The 18,175-nt window shown below is 53.9% G+C and overlaps 1 protein-coding gene across 1 annotated transcript in view; it reads left to right on the top strand.

Annotated features, from left to right (window-relative positions):
* Positions 1-1,462: 1,462 nt before the first annotated feature.
* The window catches only part of Sbf1 (SET binding factor 1), a 25,169-nt gene continuing 8,456 nt past the window's right edge, over positions 1,463-18,175 (top strand). Inside the window, 28 exon segments of the mRNA XM_055627008.1 lie at positions 1,463-1,667; positions 8,022-8,107; positions 8,428-8,565; positions 8,742-8,900; positions 8,984-9,094; positions 9,707-9,812; positions 9,935-10,067; positions 10,152-10,260; positions 10,337-10,450; positions 10,571-10,648; positions 11,013-11,126; positions 11,224-11,352; positions 11,437-11,535; positions 11,613-11,817; positions 11,902-12,014; positions 12,722-12,871; positions 13,138-13,206; positions 13,293-13,439; positions 13,533-13,801; positions 13,896-14,068; positions 14,148-14,221; positions 14,295-14,490; positions 14,702-14,829; positions 15,199-15,377; positions 15,484-15,620; positions 15,710-15,917; positions 16,230-16,426; positions 16,513-16,650. Of these exon segments, the coding sequence (XP_055482983.1) occupies positions 1,613-1,667; positions 8,022-8,107; positions 8,428-8,565; positions 8,742-8,900; positions 8,984-9,094; positions 9,707-9,812; positions 9,935-10,067; positions 10,152-10,260; positions 10,337-10,450; positions 10,571-10,648; positions 11,013-11,126; positions 11,224-11,352; positions 11,437-11,535; positions 11,613-11,817; positions 11,902-12,014; positions 12,722-12,871; positions 13,138-13,206; positions 13,293-13,439; positions 13,533-13,801; positions 13,896-14,068; positions 14,148-14,221; positions 14,295-14,490; positions 14,702-14,829; positions 15,199-15,377; positions 15,484-15,620; positions 15,710-15,917; positions 16,230-16,426; positions 16,513-16,650 (3,814 nt within the window). The 5' untranslated portion in view covers positions 1,463-1,612.

An 18,175-nucleotide genomic window follows, 5' to 3' on the forward strand; every position in this document is an offset into this window, starting at 1 on the left:
TATCTATCTATCTATCTATCTATCTATCTATCTATCTATCTATCTATATTTCGAGACAGCTTCTCTGCAAAGCCATGGATGTCCTGGAACTCCAGGCTGTCTTCAAAGTCAGAAAAATTCGTCTGCCTTCTGCTTGCCTTTTCCTCCAGAGTTCTGTGATTAAAGGCTCACACCATCATCATCGGGTTCATACCCCTCATTTAAAAAAGACATTTTCATTTTTATGGGTATGAGTATTTTCCCTGCTCGCATGTTTGTGCATCATGTACAAGCAATGCTCCCCAAAGCCAGGAGAGGGCGACAGATCCCCCTGAAACCAGAGTTACAGCGGGTGGATGCTGGGAATCCAACAAAGGTTCTCCCTGCTCCGGTAAGTGTCCTTAACTACTAAGGTATTTCTCCAGACAGGCCCTCGCGCCTTTTTTTTTTTTTTTTTTTTTTTTTTTGGACACAAGGATTCCCAAAGAAGCCTAGAAGGGCTGTACTGGAACTCATGATCCTCCTGCCTCAGCCTCCCAAATGCTGAGATTATACACTTTCATTACTGACTGGACTTCTCATTCTTGAGTTGGGTTTCATTCATTCTCCAGATCTTGCAAGGAGTGGGGGAGGTGGGGGGAGGGGGGGAGGATGCAAGTGGGTAGCTTGTCTTTCAGTTCCCACAGAAACGAAATTCGAAATTCGTCTACAAACAAGCCCAGTCCTTCCACTTTAACTTCCCTAGTCAAGGACAGTGCCTCCCCTACAGTGTCCAATCCCTTACCATTCTCATATCACTGCAAGAGGTCTGGCTAACCCCCGGAACTCCAGAGTGGTTCGACCTCCCAGGAAGGTGACCCACACTGGGACATGCAGCAAACGGGTTTTTTTTGTTAGTTTGTTTAAGGCAGTAGTTGGCCTTCCATCCACTCAAGTGGGGTAATATCTAGCGGCCCTTTTTGCACTGGGAACTTAAAAACAAAACAAAACTGTAAAGTCTCTTCCTTGGCCACTGTGAGGTTGGCAGAGTTTGAGACGAAGCCCTGGCCCCCTGGTTTGGTCCTCTAGTTTGGGAGACTAGCTGGACAAGGCCTGGGTTCCACTGCCTTGTTTCAGCCTGACTGAGCTGGAGCCTCGGGACCACGCCCCTGAATCTCGGGATTAGGGTTTCCCAAGGGTGAGGTCCAGGTCTCTCTTCATTCCGGGGCTTCAGTCCTGACCGGGACGTATACCCTACTCCTGACCGGTGTCTCAGGTCGAAATGTCGGCCGCGGGACCAGCATAGCTGGCCCGCCCCGGCCGCCGTCCACTTCACCCGCCCAAAGGGTTGAGCTGGTCCTTGAGAGTAAGGTAGTGGGCGGGGCAGCGCTCTCTGGACCCGCCTCACATCGGCTGGACCAATGGAAGCGCGCTGTGCCAGGTCCCGCCTACACGGGAGGGGCAGAACTGCGCAGGCGCATGGAGCGCCCGGGCGGGCCGGCTGGCTGGGAAGATGGCGGCTGAAGCCCTGGCCAGAGGCGCCGCAGAGGAGCGGGCTGGGGGTGTCCTAAGTGTGCCGCTTAGGGCCAGCACCGGGCCATGAGCGCGCCGCCATCGAATCCTCGAGCCGTGGAGCCCGCCTGCGCCCCTTGCCATGGCGCGGCTCGCGGACTACTTCGTGCTGGTGGCGTTCGGGCCGCACCCGCGCGGTGAGTGCTGAGTCTGAGCGCCGAGGGACGAGGTGGGGGCTGAGGGTCTGGGACTGAGGATTCGAGGCTGAAAAGACCCGGCTAGAGGCAGGGTCGGGACCTGGGGCCGAGCTCTCAGGGCCTGCGAAAAGAGGCCTCTGGTTATTGGCCACGGTGGCGTCCGGGTCAGCCCGCGAGGACCCCGGATTGCTTGGCCTGTGTAAGAGCCATCCTCCTACACCTGGACACCTGCATCGGTGTTCCGAGGTGGGCAGGGTCGTGTCGCCGGGGCGTGGGAGGTGGAAGGGCCTTGCTGCAGTTCTCTCTCCCCGATTCCAAGTTGGGTGGGATGGGCGCACCCCGACTTGGCCGACTGCCGGTGGCTTGTGTCTGGGAATTTCAGAGAGGGGGGCGGAACGTTGGTTTTCCAGTTTCTCCGACCCAGTGCTAGGTCTGAAACCTCAAGCACGATTGATGGGATGCAGTGGAGGGGGAGGGGCCAGAAACTGCTAAATGGAGAGGTGGTATTGAACTGGACTTCAGAAGAAAGTTTCAGACTTAGAGGAGAGCATTCCTGGTGCTCGAAAGCCAGGCCCTCAGTGGGGGATCAGTGTAGTGATTGGTGCTCGTGTCTAGGAGGCCCTGGTGTGGGTTTAGCACCTGTGTCTGAGAGCCCTTCAGTCCAGGGGGTAGGAGAAAACAGAGCCTGACAGTGACATCAGCAACAGCTATGGAGACAACAGTGTTGGGGTGTTGGCTAGAGTCCTCAGTGTGCCAGGCCCTGCACAACCCTTTGTGTGTATGATCTCATTTCTCCCAATAGCCCACTGAGGTTGCTTTGCTGTTGCCCTATCTTCAGAGTAGAATCAGGCAGAGAGAAGTTGAGTGTGGGCCTGGAGCAGAGACTGGGACTTGTACTCTGGCTGTCAGAGTCCACCTACAGAGGGCCAGTATCTTAGGGACAACTGTGGCCAGATGAGGCAGCCCTTAATTCCTAGACGTAATGCCTCCTACCATGTTCCAGTTACCTCTTCCACACAGTTATCCTGTTGCTTCTCAGTCCAGCTGTCACTGCCACCACTCAGGACCCAAAATTTCTTGTTTGCTTTTCTTCTTGCTAGGTCTCCACCGAGACTGTTCCTTTGTTTAATGTCCACGTGCTGAACCCTGTGCCCACTGGGAAACCTCTTCATCATCATGTCTGTCTCCAGACCCTCTCCAGTATGCTTTCACCAAGCACCCACTTCTCCCTGCTCTCTCATGTAGTCAAGTGTGTGTCTTTTGGCACTCAGTCACAAGCATCTGTCTTTCCCTCCAGAGAGGGAGTTCTCAGAGGCAAAGACCACATTGTTTTCATCCCCCTGTCCTCTTTGAGCAGGAGGCTTGCCACCAATGTTGTACTGTCTCACAGAGAGAGAGAGTCTGTGCTCCAAGGCATATGTGAAGGTCAGCGAGGTTCCTCCACCTGGGACAGGAGTGCTGCTGGAGAATGAGGAAACAAAGCTGGCTGTGGGCTTGTTTTTGTCTGAGGGGTCTAGGGCTGTGTCCTGGGCCAGGGCTAGGGGAACAAAGTGGACTTGGATGGTGGCTAGAGAAGTGTGAAAATGTCCTGCGAGGCAGAGGATGTAGGTAGAGGCCAGGTCGGGAGGTACAGTGGCATTGGGGTGAAAGTTGAGCATGAGTATGAGGCTGACATGAGGCGTAGGTAGGCTCCATGAGAAGCTTGCTGTGATGCATTTGGGCTTACTGATTGAGCCACACATGAGATACGTACACCTGACCTCTGAGCAGGATAGAATAGAAGGCTGAGGACTAAGGTGGCTTCTTTTCCTGAATGGTGTGCTGAAGTAATTCTCAAATTACCCATCACTGTGGAAACAGAAGGCCAAGGAGCCCTCTGAGCATTGCCTTCTAGGGTCAGAGTTGACTAGTCACTGGCTAACCGTTCAGCCTCAAGGCATTCCTTTCAGGAACGAGCTCAGAATTGGTTTTCTGGGTGTGGGCTGAAGGTAGAGCTATAAGGCAAGGGATATGAGTACCAGGAGTTGAGACTCAAAACCAAGGACCACATGGAAAATAGCTTGTCCTTCTTTGGTCACTCTATTAATCCTTGGTTTTGTGTTAGTCATTGTGCTCTCTGTGCCTCAGTTTCCTCATCTTGAGATGGGATGACTCACACTAAGCTGCTACAAGGCTGTCAGGAGCACTCACATGTGAAGGTATAGCACAGGACAGGCTCAAGGAAGCAATTTACATCTAATTAAGGTCTGAGTGGCAAAATGTGACCACTGTTGGAGAAGTGTTTCCGAAGAAGGTGAAGGGCCTGCTGTGTACTGGCTGCCCTAGGACACTGGGGCAAGGATGCAGGGTCTTTTAGGTGAAGGGGTATGAGTGAGAGAAGATGCCTTATTTTTGTTTTTAATCAGAACTCTTTCTCTGGAGTTGCTTGGAGTAGAACCAGAGTGCCTGTTAAAGCTGTCTGGGTTGGATCCAGAGTCTTACTTAAGGTAGCATCCTGGTTGCTAATGGTTACAGTTGGTGACCTGTAGGCAAGGTTACAGACAGTAAAAGCCTGGGCTGTGTGTGACCCTTTCACTTTGGGTTTCACTCTGAAGTTTAGAGGATGCCGGCTGGTACAGCATAGGCTCCTCACCTGTTGATCAGGGAATATTTTGTGTATGCACCTTGTCTTGTCACTAAACTGGACACCTTCCTTAGCATGAGAACCAGACAGCTTAGCTTGAGACCCCTGCCCAGCTCCTGAAAGTGGTCAGTTAATTGCATGTAGCCTGGCCATTGCTCAGTTATCAGACACTACCTGACCTAAACCTGACAAGTACCCTCCTACTACTGCGAGGGAGGAAGAGACAGATCTCCATCAACCAAGAAAACTACTTCCATTCCATGACCTGGCCTCCTTCAGCCTTGATGGTAATGAGGTGGCCACATTCTTGGGCCCCAGCTATTGTCCCCACCCATGGCCCTGCCCTCCCTCTAGATCAGGTTGGGGCTGTTTGGGATGGCTGCAGTTTCCTCTCAGCCACCCACCCTGGGAGGTTAAGGGTCCGAGGTCTTGGATTAAAGCTGTGGTCTGTTCATGGATTGGGGGTAGGTCAGAGACAACAGCTGAAACTATAGGCTGCCTCTGCACATGTGCACATGTCCTCTGCTGTACCTTGCCTGGGGCAGTGTGTCCTCGTGTTGAGGTAGGATAGGTGGAAAAGCAGGAAGGTAGTATTCTTTTGTTTCCTCTCCCTTTCGCTACAGCTGGGCTCTTTAGAGGCAGCAGCTACCTGGTGCTGTCCAGCACGAATGGTGAGTCAGCCAGGGGAAACTGCTATTCTTTCTTTGCCTTCCCACAGTGCACACTGTCCATGGCTGGCCCTCCAGGCATCGGAGCCTGGCACTGGTGATGGGGTGCTGCCAGCAGATGACAGAATACATGGTCTGTATTCTGCCAGTCAGGCCCCCAGCCTGCAAGGGCCTGGCTGCTGGAGGAAGCTGTTGCTGAGGTGCTTTGAGTGCGGGAATCCCACTGTCTTCCTAGGGTGAGCCTACCTAGCCTGTGGGTTCAAGAGTGGGTCAGGGACTTCCCATCTCTGCTTCAGGGGGCCTTGGTGTCCATCCTCCATAGGCTTCCCAAAGAGCCTATGTAATATATGGCTGTACTATTGGGCTTAGTCCTAGTACTGTTGGGATAGAGAGGGTGGGTGCTAATTCTCTTTTCTACTCAAAGTGGGTAGTATTTTGGTGGGTCAGGTACAGCCATTGTAGATTACTGTTGCTGCCAAAAGCCTTCAGTGGGCGACAGACACAGAGGAACATGGCAAAACCCTTACCCAGATGCAAATCAGAGGGTCAGGGTCTTAGAGAAGCCAGAGGAGAGAGTTAGAAGGCTTCCTCACAGTCTTATTGGAAAGGCCTGCTGTGCCTTAGGGCTCCGGAAGTTTTTCTGTGCTTCTGACTGAAGAACCTGTTTGTTTGTGAGGTGTGAGTTGGGCTGGGTGTGGGGAAGATGGTCATATAGCTGACTACATGCATTCAACAAGCCCTAATTAGGCTGTAGTCTGTGCCATGCATGGAAGCTTGTGTCTGCTCAGGCTACTACAGGTGTACCGTTTGCCTGGAGAGGGGCTTACACTTGTTGGAGGAAGGACTTCAGGGTCCTGCGACAGGCCCAGATTTAGATAGAGAGTAGATAGCAAGCTTCCTAGAGGAGAAGATATGAGACTGCACCCTGAAGGGCAAATCCTGGGCTGTCTACCTGCCTATCTTTATGAGATGGTTGTGAGTCTCAGCAAAGGAGCTCTTTAGACTGTAGACCCCTCAGAAGACTTTAAAGCTAGTGAGAAGTGGGAATGAACATTTCACAGGATGAGGGATGCTGTCAATGGATGGTGACTCTCCTCTCTGTGTCAACTCCCCTGGGAGGAGAGGCTGCTAAAAACAACCCTTGGAAGGCTACTAGCCCTTCTGGCCTCGGGGAAAGGCTGTAGAGTAGAGGCTGCGGTCCCTGTCTGCATACCCCCCTTCCTTCCTCCGCCTGCCGCCTCGTGGCAAGAACTGGGTGAGCCCTGGGTGCCAGCCAGGGCTGGGCCCAGATGGTGGTTTAGGGCCGAGCACAAGGAGGCTGTTGCTTGAGTGGGTGGGGGGAGGAGCCACAACTGGGTGGGGGTAGTTGGTGTGTGCTTGTGCATGTGCATATGTGCCTGTGCGTGCGTGCGTGCATGTGTGTGTGTGTTTTCAGCGTGCATAGACTGCCCAAGCCTGTTGAGGGTGGAGCCTGAGGGACCCCTGAGGGTTTTATCTTGGTGGGACATGTGCGTGGGTGTATGTAGGTAGGCCTGACACCATCAGACACCTGTCCCTTCCTTGTCTGTTGCCTGTCGCCTACAGGGTATTGGTGGTGGGAGGAGGGGAGCAGGAAGCTGAGGTTTTCTGAGTCATAATAGGCTCCTGCACCCCACCACCTCCTGCTTAGCAGCAGCCTTCCTAGTGTTCACATCCTTGGTGTTTTCTTCGTGGTTCTGGAGGGGTGGGTGATCTCCCATGGTTGGAGCTGAGTTTCTTTGCTCTTAAAGGACCTGGGAATTGTGTGTTGTTGTGTTGGGTTTAGGGGTTCAGCATGACTGTGTTCAAGTGGACCAGGCTGGCTGGATGTGAGGCCATAGCCTAGCAGGTCCATTGCACACTGAAGTTTCTGGAACTTAGGGCTGAGCAGGGAGGATCCTAGAAAAGTTTCTGTGTTGCGCATCCTCCCCTCGCTGTCTGCCTCTGCTGCTCCACTGGTGGGAGCGTCAGCATTGCGGCTGGTCCACGTAAAGAATGAGAGGGCACTGTGCCCTGGGATCTTGAAGTTGTTTATGTGAGAGGCCTGTCTTTCTTTCCATATCACAGTAGTTCTCATCCTGTGGGTTGAGACCCTTTTGGGGTCATATATCAGTGTCCTGCGTACCAAATATTTCCATTATAATTCATAACAGTAGCCAAATTACATTTATGAAGTAACAACAAAATAATTTTGTGGTTGGGGGTCATCATAACATAAGGAACTATATTAAAGGGTTGCAGTATTAGGAAGGTTGAGAACCACGGCCTTACCATGTCCCATCTCCATGAGTATATGAGGCAAATGATGTCAACCCACGTCATCATTGTTACTGTCACTCTGCCTCCTGATTTAGCGGTGGAGGGGTGAGCCCCAGGCAGGGAACTTCACCCCGCCTACATAGATTGTACTTAGAAGCATTTCCTTTGCTGGTACAGGTGGAGGGAGTTTGAGAGATCCAGAATTCAGAGGGGCAGATACTTGCTAAACTCTTGTCTTCTGAGACTTGTGCTCTGGGAGGAACTGTCTCTGAGGTACTGCGGATAGGTAGTAATTTGGAGCTGTAGTTGGTGCTTCCACCTCCAGCATCAGAGGAGCTGAGGCTTGAATTCCACACAGATAACAGGTGTGAGCATGGGCCCAGGGCAGACAGGTGACAGGGATCACTAGATACTCAAACATGCCCCGTATATCCAGACATGCCCACTGTCTGCATGTTGTTCACGTCAGGGGTTGAGGGCTAAAGCTGCAGGTTGGCAGTCAGGGAAGGTGTTGAGCAGTACAGCTGGAATGAAAGGTTAGGCTGGCTGCTAGGTGGGAGGAAGGGTCTGGGCACTCCTCTACCCTCCTTATGCTGGCCTTGGGCTCTGCAGTTGTCCAGTGGCCTACCCACCCAGAAGTGTATGTAGAGAAATGGTAGCTCTGGGAGCCTAGACTGGTCTGGTGCCAGATGAGAAAGAGCTGTTTCCATCCTGGCCAATCCTGACAGCAGAGGGCTGGGGGGTGGGCTGTGAGAGGGTGCTCTGACCACCTGCTCTTGTTCTCAGGGAGTGGGGAAGGCCAGGGCCAGATCCTGCAGCGCTTCCCGGAGAAGGACTGGGAGGACAACCCTTTCCCCCAGGGCATTGAGCTGGTGAGTGTGGAGGCCTAGCATAAGGGGATGTCAGGTCTGCTTTTGCGGGTAGCTGGCCTGACAGGCAGGGTGTCTTGCTCATGTCACTGTGTCCCCTGTAAGCTTCACCGTAGATGATGAGGCCAGCGCTGTTACTCCTTTCACCAAGAGGGCTGAGGCTAGGAGGTTAAGGTGTTCCCTAGGTAACTAAAAGGTGCTTCATATGCTCTGCACCTCCAGGCCCTGGCAGTGCAGATGCTTGAGGGCAGGTGGTGGGACAAGGGGGCTAGTTCTTATTGAAGGTGTGGGGGCAGGCACTAAGGGCTGATCCTTCCCTGCAGTTTTGCCAGCCCAGTGGGTGGCAGCTATGTCCCGAGAGGAATCCACCAACCTTCTTTGTGGCCGTTCTTACTGACATCAACTCTGAGAGGCACTACTGCGCCTGCTTGACCTTCTGGGAGCCAGTGGAGTCCACACAGGTCAGCGTAAGCTCTGGTGTGCAACATGTGAAGCTGAGCCTTGGGCCATGGCCAGCTTGCTCTACCTCTGGGGGTATGTTCCTGTTGGGGAAGGCTGGGTCTGAGTCACCTCTGTCTTCGCTTGGTCTCACGGGATGATTCTGATGAGAGCCAGGAGAATGGGCTTCTGTCTGCAGGAAGTGATGTGCACCGAAGATGCCGCAGAGAAGGAGGAAGAAGCAGATGAAGGAGGCCAGGCACGGTTGTCATCCACAGCACCAGCCCAGCCTGGTCAGCTTTTTGCTCCAAAGACCCTGGTGCTGGTGTCTCGACTGGACCATACAGAAGTGTTCAGGGTGAGGCGGGCCACCATAACAGTGAGGCAGGGCATGGGGTATTCCTGTCAGTTGTACCACTGTTCCCTATCTGGTTGTTGCAGAATAGTCTTGGTCTCATCTATGCTATCCATGTGGAAGGCCTGAACGTGTGCCTCGAGAATGTGATTGGGAACCTGCTCACATGCACTGTCCCTTTGGCCGGGGGATCTCAGGTGGGTCTTGGAGACAGCTGGATGGCCACAGGCCCTCCTGCTACAGTCACAAGAGGCAAGGATAGGGTATGCACTGTTGGGCACTCATAGTCTGGCTGCCTGAGCACATATAGCCCAAGGCCTTAGATACTCCCTTCTGCTTTTGGTGCCATCCTTTGTCATCTGTTCTTAGCCCTGTCCACTTACTAGGCTTTGTACCTGTACCTTTGGGCGTGCATCTTCAGTCTCTCTATGCTCTTGAACATTGGATGTGTTCCTGTCTCTGGATGCTGTTGTTCGTGTATCTGTCTGCCTCCTTCTGTGTGCCCTGTGTCTAATAGTGTCTCTCTGTCTGTCTGTCCTGTGCAGCTGGACTCTGTTGAGGAAGGAGCGGTATGGATTCTTTGTTTCTTCTGCCCACTCAGGCCTTGCCCCCACCCAGATCAGAGGCAGCCCCCCTTTACCTTGAGTTTTTTCTGCAGCACTGCTCAGCCAACAGAGACAGGGTGTGACCTTTCCCTCCAGTCATCCAAGCCAGTCCCATCTCAAGATTTGTCAGCTCACCTGGGGCCAAGTGTCCAGATCTGATACGTCTGACTACACTGCTAAGCTCTGGTCATTTTCTTTCTGCAGAGAACCATCTCTTTGGGGGCTGGTGACCGGCAGGTCATTCAGACTCCACTGGTAGACTCACTGCCTGTCAGCCGCTGTAGTGTGGCCCTACTCTTCCGCCAGCTGGGTGAGACTGCCTCTTAGCCCGCACCAATTTCCTGCCCTGGGACCGGTGGTCAGAGGTGTGGGTGCTCCCTGTATACGGGAATAGGGACATGGGCCCTCACCAAGATTGTCGTCTTTCTTCAGGCATCACCAATGTGCTGTCTTTGTTCTGTGCTGCCCTTACCGAGCACAAAGTCCTCTTCTTGTCCAGGAGCTACCAACGTCTTGCCGATGCTTGCAGGGGCCTCTTGGCGCTGCTCTTCCCTCTCAGATACAGGTGCTTTTCTACCTGGCCTCTCCTGGCCCCTCTGCCTACCCCTGTGTCCTCTGGGCCTTATAGTGTCTTCTGGGCCTGTTACAGCTTCACCTACGTGCCCATCCTGCCGGCGCAGCTGCTGGAAGTCCTCAGCACACCCACACCTTTCATCATTGGGGTCAATGCAGCCTTCCAGGCAGAGACTCAGGAGCTGGTAAGGGCTGTGCCTTGTGTCTGCTTCACTGCCTAGGCTTGTTGGTCTCTCACCACTTGTTCCCTCTGGTGCACAGCTGGACGTGATTGTTGCTGATCTTGATGGAGGGACGGTGACAGTCCCTGAGTGTGTGCACATTCCACCCCTGCCAGAGCCACTACAAAGCCAGACCCACAATATTCTGAGCATGGTGAGGGTTGGGAACAGGGTGGGGCTGGAGCTGGGCTTGTGGGAGCCGTCACCTGCCAGCCAGGGAACCCAGAGCCTAAGGTCATCATGCAGTTGTCCCTGTTCCCCTCTCTTTCCACAGGTCCTGGATCCAGAGCTGGAGTTGGCTGACCTGGCCTTCCCCCCTCCTACAACATCTGCTTCCTCCCTCAAGATGCAGGTGGGGTCACTACTGCTTTGTGTGGAGATTCCAATGCCTCTAATGGCCAAGCTAATGGCGCTCAAACGTTCAGCCCTCCTCCAGGCTGACCTCAGGCTTCTGTCACCTTGGCAGGAAGGAGCCTGAGAGCAAAGGAGCTATACTGACAGTTAGGTGTGGTAATTGTGCCCAAGTCAGTCAGTACAGTGAACCAGCCAATCAAGGCGCCCTGTTTGTTCAGCACGTTAGGACTCATTTGGCTAAGGAGCACTATAGGGAGTGGCAAAGGGGGTGGCAGAGATGCCTGGCTGTGAATGGGAATGGAGAGAAGTACTTGAATGATTCCTGGGACCTGACGCTCACCTGCAATGGCCTGTTCTCCCAGGACAAGGAGCTCCGTGCTGTCTTTTTGCGGTTATTTGCTCAGCTCCTGCAGGGTTACCGCTGGTGCCTGCACATTGTGCGCATCCACCCAGAACCTGTCATTCGCTTCCATAAGGTAGGCTCTTCCATAAGGGGCTGGGGCTGGGGCTGGGGCTGACGCTGACGCTGACTCCAGGAGTCCACAGGGAGCTAACTTCCTGCTGTTTCCCCAGGCAGCGTTCTTAGGCCAGCGTGGGCTGGTGGAGGATGATTTTCTGATGAAGGTGTTGGAGGGCATGGCCTTTGCAGGCTTTGTATCAGAGCGAGGGGTCCCCTACCGATCCACAGACCTGTTTGATGAGGTATAGCCCTGCCCCTGCCTGTCTCCCTGTCCCTTCCCCAATCCACTCAACTGATTCTTATCACCTTGCCTCCTTCCCCCTTAGCTGGTGGCTCATGAGGTAGCACGGATGCGAGCAGACGAGAGCCATCCACATCGTGTCCTGCGTCATGTCCAGGAACTGGCGGAGCAACTTTATAAGAATGTATGGTGGGTGACATGGAGGGCATGCTACCACTTTGGTTTTGGTCCACTAGCCAACGCCTAGCCGTGTTCCCTCAGGAAAACCCATACCCAGCTGTTGCAATGCACAAAGTGCAGAGGCCAGGTGAAGCCAGTCACCTGCGGCGGACCCACCGGCCGTTCCCCCGGCTAGATGAGGGCACAGTTCAGTGGATTGTGGACCAGGCTGCGGCCAAGATGCAGGGTGCACCCCCAGCTGTCAAGGCTGAGAGGAGGACTACTGTGCCTTCAGGGCCCCCCATGAGTACGTAATTCCCAAGGGGAAGGCAGGCTGGTTTAGGAAGGGTATGGGGCCAGGAGTTGAAGTGAGCATGTCCTTTCTCTTTAGCGGCCATACTGGAGCGATGTAGTGGGCCTCACATCAACAGTGCCCGTCGCCTGGAGGTAGTACGGAATTGCATCTCCTATGTGTTTGAAGGGAAAATGCTTGAGGCAAAGAAGGTGAGTTTTGTTGGGTGGAACCTCTAATCTGGGCCTGGAGCAGCAGCTCTCAGGAGACTCAGCTCTGTCTTCTAGTGTGGTAGATGCTGAGCCTATGCAGAGGCTGGGTGGCTAGGAGGGTGCTCTTTCATCTGAGTGGACAGCAGTATAGTTATACTCTATGTATAGTGTAGACCTGTACATGTCAAGGGTTTTTGGAGTTTTTGTTTGGGGGAACAGTAGACAGTCTGGCCTACACACTATATAAGCAAGGCTGACTTTGTTCTCATCCTGCCTCGGCCTCTTGAGTGCTGGGATTACAGACCTAAGTTGCCATGTCTGCATTTATGTTGCTTTAGTAACAGTCTTGCATGCTGTTCTGCCCTTCATTGTGTTCATGAACACCTTTGGGGTCTTAATGACATTTGTGTGGCGTTTCTGTGGGGTCTTCTTCCAGAGTACATGTCCACACTTGCTTGGGAGTCAGCACCATGCATATTTTGTGTCTCTGTCTTCATGAACTGTCCTTTGTGGAATTGCTGGGTCTGCTGAAGGATTTAGTCTGATTTTGGTCAGTGAAGCCCAGAGCTTGGGTGCACCTGACTTACATTGGCCTTTTGTCTTTTCTGTGCTCGGAACCTGAGCTTGGCTGCCTTCACATTGACTCTGGCTGAGAATTTCCGCTGTGCTGCCTTCTGTTATACATTTCCTCTTGTCTCTGCCTCCAGTCGCTTCCAGCTGTGCTCCGGGCCCTGAAGGGGCGAGCTGCCCGCCGCTGCCTCGCCCATGAGCTTCACCTGCATGTACAGCAGAACCGTGCCGTTCTAGACCATCAGCAGTTTGACTTTGTCGTCCGCATGATGAATTGCTGCCTACAGGTGAGGCTGGCCCTCATTTTAACCAGTGGTATTGCATGAGAGAAGAGGGAATGTAGGGGTCTCTCCCATGGGATGGGCTGGGGGAGGTCCAATTTCGATGGAGAATGGGGATCTGAAGAGAGTCCTTGTTGGAACTGACTTTGAAACCTGGGGCAACAGTTCCAGGGGCAGTGGTGGTAGATGCTGGTCTGTGGTAGCCAGAGAGGTGGGATTGGATATGATGCTCTGTAGTAAGGATTCCCTATCGCTCACGGCTCTGCTCGCAGGACTGCACTTCCCTGGATGAGCATGGCATCGCAGCTGCACTGCTGCCTCTGGTCACAGCCTTCTGCAGGGTAAGTGTTGGCCGTTAGGTGGGGGTAGGTTTCCTCTCCAGTCTGCTGACCATGTGCTCATGACTTTTTGAACTTCATTTCTGTAGAAGCTGAGCCCAGGGGTGACACAGTTTGCATACAGCTGTGTGCAAGAGCATGTAGTGTGGAGCACACCGCAGTTCTGGGAGGCCATGTTTTATGGGGATGTGCAGACCCACATCCGGGCCCTCTACCTGGAGCCCTCTGATGATCAAGTGAGCCCCTCCCGGGTATGCAGGGCTCCTTGGGCCTGAGCTGGGTTGGGGCAGGCACCATGGCCCTGGCTTACTTTTGTGGTGCCATGACAGGAGGTTGGGGAGGCACAGTCTCAGGATGGCGCACCATCTGCCCTGGATGTGGCCTCAGAGCAGCGGCGCCTGTGGCCAACCCTGAGCCGTGAGAAGCAGCAAGAGCTGGTACAGAAGGAGGAGAGCACTGTTTTCAGCCAGGCCATCCACTATGCCAACCGCATGAGCTACCTTCTGCTGCCTCTGGACAGCAGCAAGAGCCGGCTGCTGCGGGAACGAGCAGGGTTGGGAGACCTGGAGAGTGCCAGCAACAGCCTAGTTACCAACAGGTGGAGTGGCGCCAGTGGTGAGGCCTGGGCCAAGGGATAAGGCTTACCGTGGGAGGGGGTGGGTGCTGACTCCCACACCGCCCTCTTGGCCCAGCATGGCAGGCAGTGTGGCTGAGAGCTATGACACAGAGAGCGGCTTTGAAGATGCAGAGACGTGCGATGTGGCTGGGACTGTGGTCCGCTTCATCAACCGCTTTGTGGACAAGGTCTGCACAGAGAGTGGGGTCACCAGTGACCACCTCAAGGGACTGCATGTCATGGTGCCAGGTATGGTGGTGTTGGGCACGGCCCTATTCTTCAGATGGGTGGCTGTAGGGCCCAGGGTGTAAGACCTGCTGTCCTCTAGACATTGTCCAGATGCACATTGAGACCCTGGAGGCTGTCCACCGTGAGAGCAAGAGGCTGCCCCCCATCCAGAAGGTGAGCAGTGGCTGGCCAGCTGTGGGGACAAAGGCCTAGGCTGTGTTCTCAGTTTCTGCCGTTTCCTCTCCAGCCTAAACTGCTGAGGCCACGCCTGTTGCCTGGTGAGGAGTGTGTCCTAGATGGCCTTCGAGTGTACCTGCTGCCGGATGGCCGTGAGGAGGGTGTAGGGGGCAGTGGAGGGGGCCCTGCTCTACTCCCAGCCGAGGGCGCTGTCTTCCTTACCACATACCGCGTCATCTTCACGGGGATGCCTACTGACCCCCTGGGTAAGCCTTTGGACCTTTTTCTGTGCCTCCCCAGCTCTTTGAAGTAAAGAAGGCTTGCCTGTCCCTAGCCTTTTCTCCAAGAATCCAAGCGCTATGGGAGATGGGCCCTTGTATGCTCCTTCCCTACCCACCCAAGACTTCCATATCCGGTACCCTGAGATATGTGTCCTTTTCTTCTCCCTTCCCGTCATGATTCTGCTTGGCCTGTAAGTGGGGGAGCAGGTGGTAGTCCGCTCCTTCCCCGTGGCTGCATTGACCAAGGAGAAGCGCATTAGTGTGCAGACCCCTGTGGACCAGCTTCTGCAGGACGGGCTGCAGCTTCGTTCCTGCACATTCCAGGTGTGTAAGCTAGGTGGAGCCCTGTAAGTAGGTTCCCGCCAGTGAGTTCTTGACTTGGGGTCATCATATTGGCTCTCAACTTGGTGTCACCTGACCTTTTGAAATAGTGGCCTCTGTGTCTTTGTCTTTATCCTTGGGTCCAAGCTTTGAGTGTACTGTCTCAGCTGAGACCTCATCAAATAGCCACTGAAACTTAACAGTTTATGCACATCGGACCCTGAGTCACGTGGACATGATGGCTTTCCTCAAAGTTGGCCTGACGCTGTGGTGTGCATGCCATAAGAAGGGAGCCTGAGAAATAAGTACTCTCTGATTAGGGTGGGGCCTGATGGCCATGTAGAACCCTAAGGGTTTATTTGTCTGACCTAGCTGCTGAAAATGGCCTTTGATGAGGAGGTGGGATCTGACAGTGCGGAGCTCTTCCGAAAGCAGCTGCACAAGCTTCGGTACCCACCAGACATCAGGAGCACCTTTGCATTCACACTCGGCTCAGCCTACCCTCTTGGCCGACCACTGCGGGTCGCCAAGGACAAGGGTCCTTCATTCAGGTATGGAACTGGGTCGCAGAGCCAGGGCAGGCAGGTACTTGTTGTGCCCCTAGCATGCTCTCCTGGACTTCATGCCTCGCATATCTGTTGGACTTTTACATCCCAGAACCCTGTCCCGGAACCTAGTGAAGAATGCCAAGAAGACCATCGGGCGGCAGTATGTTACTCGGAAGAAATATAACCCCCCTGGCTGGGAGCATCGGGGCCAGCCACCCTCTGAGGACCAGGAGGACGAGATTTCAGGTGGGAGCAGGGTCGATGACCCCCATGGAGGTGGGGGCCTGGAGTGGGTGGCCTTTGGGTGCTGACCCCCAACTCTACTCTTTGCACAGTGTCAGAGGAGCTGGAGCCCAGCACACTGACCCCGTCCTCAGCCCTGAAGCCCTCTGACCGCATGACCATGAGCAGCCTGGTGGAGCGGGCATGTTGCCGTGACTACCAGCGCCTTGGACTAGGTACCCTGAGCAGCAGCCTGAGCCGGGCCAAGTCTGAGCCCTTTCGCATCTCTCCTGTTAATCGCATGTATGCCATATGTCGCAGGTGAGGGCTGGCCAGGACACGCCAGCAAGATTTTTCCAGGGCTCACTAGGGTAGTAGGCAGTGCTTGGACATCTTCCCTTCTTGACATGGGTCCCAGACACGGACCCTGGAGAAACAGGGAACATGGACAGGAGGTGGATAGAGGGTTGGGCTGCAGGTTTGGGGGGGGCACCCAGATAAGCACATGGGAGCCACAACGGCTTTGCTCCATGTGTCCCTGATGTTGGCCCTTCTTACTCTGTATAAGGCTCTGTGGGTAGGCATGAGGCAAGGCCTTAGAACTGCCCTCATGATACCTCCCAACTCCTGCAGCTATCCAGGATTGCTGATTGTTCCCCAGAGCGTCCAGGACAATGCCCTGCAGCGTGTATCCCGCTGCTACCGCCAAAACCGCTTCCCTGTCGTCTGCTGGCGCAGTGGGCGTTCCAAGGCCGTGCTGCTACGCTCTGGTGGCCTGCATGGCAAGGGTGTTGTTGGTCTCTTCAAGGCCCAGAATACACCTTCTCCAGGTACTCCTTCCCTGTTCTGTCTGCCTGCCTACCCTGCCTGTCCAATCTCCACCTCCTTTCTCAAGCTCCAGCTTCTCCTTTCTCAGGTCAGGCGCAGGCAGACTCCAGCAGCCTGGAGCAAGAGAAGTACCTGCAGGCTGTGGTCAGCTCCATGCCCCGTTATGCTGACTCGTCAGGACGAAACACACTCAGTAGCTTCTCCTCAGCCCACATGGGTGGTCACGGTGAGAGGGTGCTTTTGGGTAAATGGTGGCCGTGAGCAAAAAGGTCTTTGAGGGGCTATGGCAGCATTTATGGTGGGCTAGCCAGTAGGGAGCAGAAATGGCTTGATTGTGGGTATTGGGTATAGGACAAAGAGAGGGACTCCTCTCCGAGTTCTGGGACAGGGCAGGAATACTGCCCAGACCAGGTGAGTGTCCTGAGAGTCTGTCTCCTCTGACCATAAAGCTGTCCATTCCCTCACCTTCCTTAAACCAGCATACCCACCAGAGGCCTCTAGGTCCAACATACCTTGCTGTGTTTGCTGATGCCTGTAGCCCTTGGAACATCCTTAAACTCATTTATCATCCTTCCTCTATCCTGTCCCCTTCCAACTGCCACTTTGCCCATTCATTGGCCTTCATGCTCTTCTGCCCAGGCTCTTTGGGTCTTGTCTGCATTGTTCTCACTGTCCTTGTCATCCTCTCCCCTGTACAGACCTCATGGCACCTGAACACACTAAAAGGGGTGTCACGCCACCTTCCCATGCTGATTTCTGCCTGTGAGGCACACACACTGTTCTCTGCCTGAGAACTGCTATCATCATAATTGTGTGCAGAGTCTTCGGTCCTTAGGAGTTGGGTCAGTTGTGTGAAGGAGGCCGAGAGGTCAGGTGTGTGCCTCTGCCTGTTAGTTGAGTCCCTTCTTTTGCTGCCTGGCACTTGCTGTCCAGCACTAGGTTTGGACTGGGCTGTGTTTTCACAGTTGGTCTAGATGGCAGTGCTAATTGAGTGGTGCCATGCGTATGCTCTCGATACTTACTACTGAGGGCAGATAACCATGTGTTGGCTGGTGGGCAGCAGGTGAACTGTGAGTTATGAGCACTGCTCTTGTCTGTCCTGTTCTCGTGGTGTGGCTGGTAGATGCTGGGATCCTTAGCAGTGGATTCTTTGGCTTACAACTCTAGTCACCAACTTGCATACATAGGCCAGTCAGTGTCAAGCTGGATCCTTGTGCCTGGAAATCTGTCTCAGCACTGGCTATGGCATCTGCCATAGGCTACAGACGATGTCACTTTGAAGTAAGTTGCCCCAGTCCATCCTGTGTGTTCAAAAGGTGGTAGCTGTATGCCAGGCCTTAACCTCTAGTCCCTCCCACTCCCTCTGAAGTTGTGGGGCTCCATTTCCTCTTCTGGGTTCAGCTCCTGAGAGCATGGTGGTACTGGTGGTTTTTAGGCTGGTAGTACTTCCCGCGAACAAAATCTGTCTGTCTGTCTATCTGGTTCCTAAGGTTAATTGTTCTTTCTTGTTGTTTTTGAGATTTCTCCTTGTAGCTCTGGCTGTCTTGGAACTTGCTTTGTAGACCAGATTGGTCGCAAGCTCACAGAGCTCCATCTGCCTCTGCCTTTGCCTCCCAAGTGCTGGGCTTAAAGGTGTGTGTGCGCCACCACACCAGGCCAAGTCTATTCTTGCCTGCCGTTATCTGCCTTCCCTCTTTGTTGTTCTTCTGTTTTTTTTTTTTTTTTTTTTTTTTTTTTTTTTTTTTTTTTTT

The sequence above is a fragment of the Psammomys obesus genome, unplaced genomic scaffold (assembly GCF_907164565.1).
Source record: "Psammomys obesus unplaced genomic scaffold, mPsaObe1.curated_primary_1811, whole genome shotgun sequence".
Classification (NCBI taxonomy): domain Eukaryota; kingdom Metazoa; phylum Chordata; class Mammalia; order Rodentia; family Muridae; genus Psammomys; species Psammomys obesus.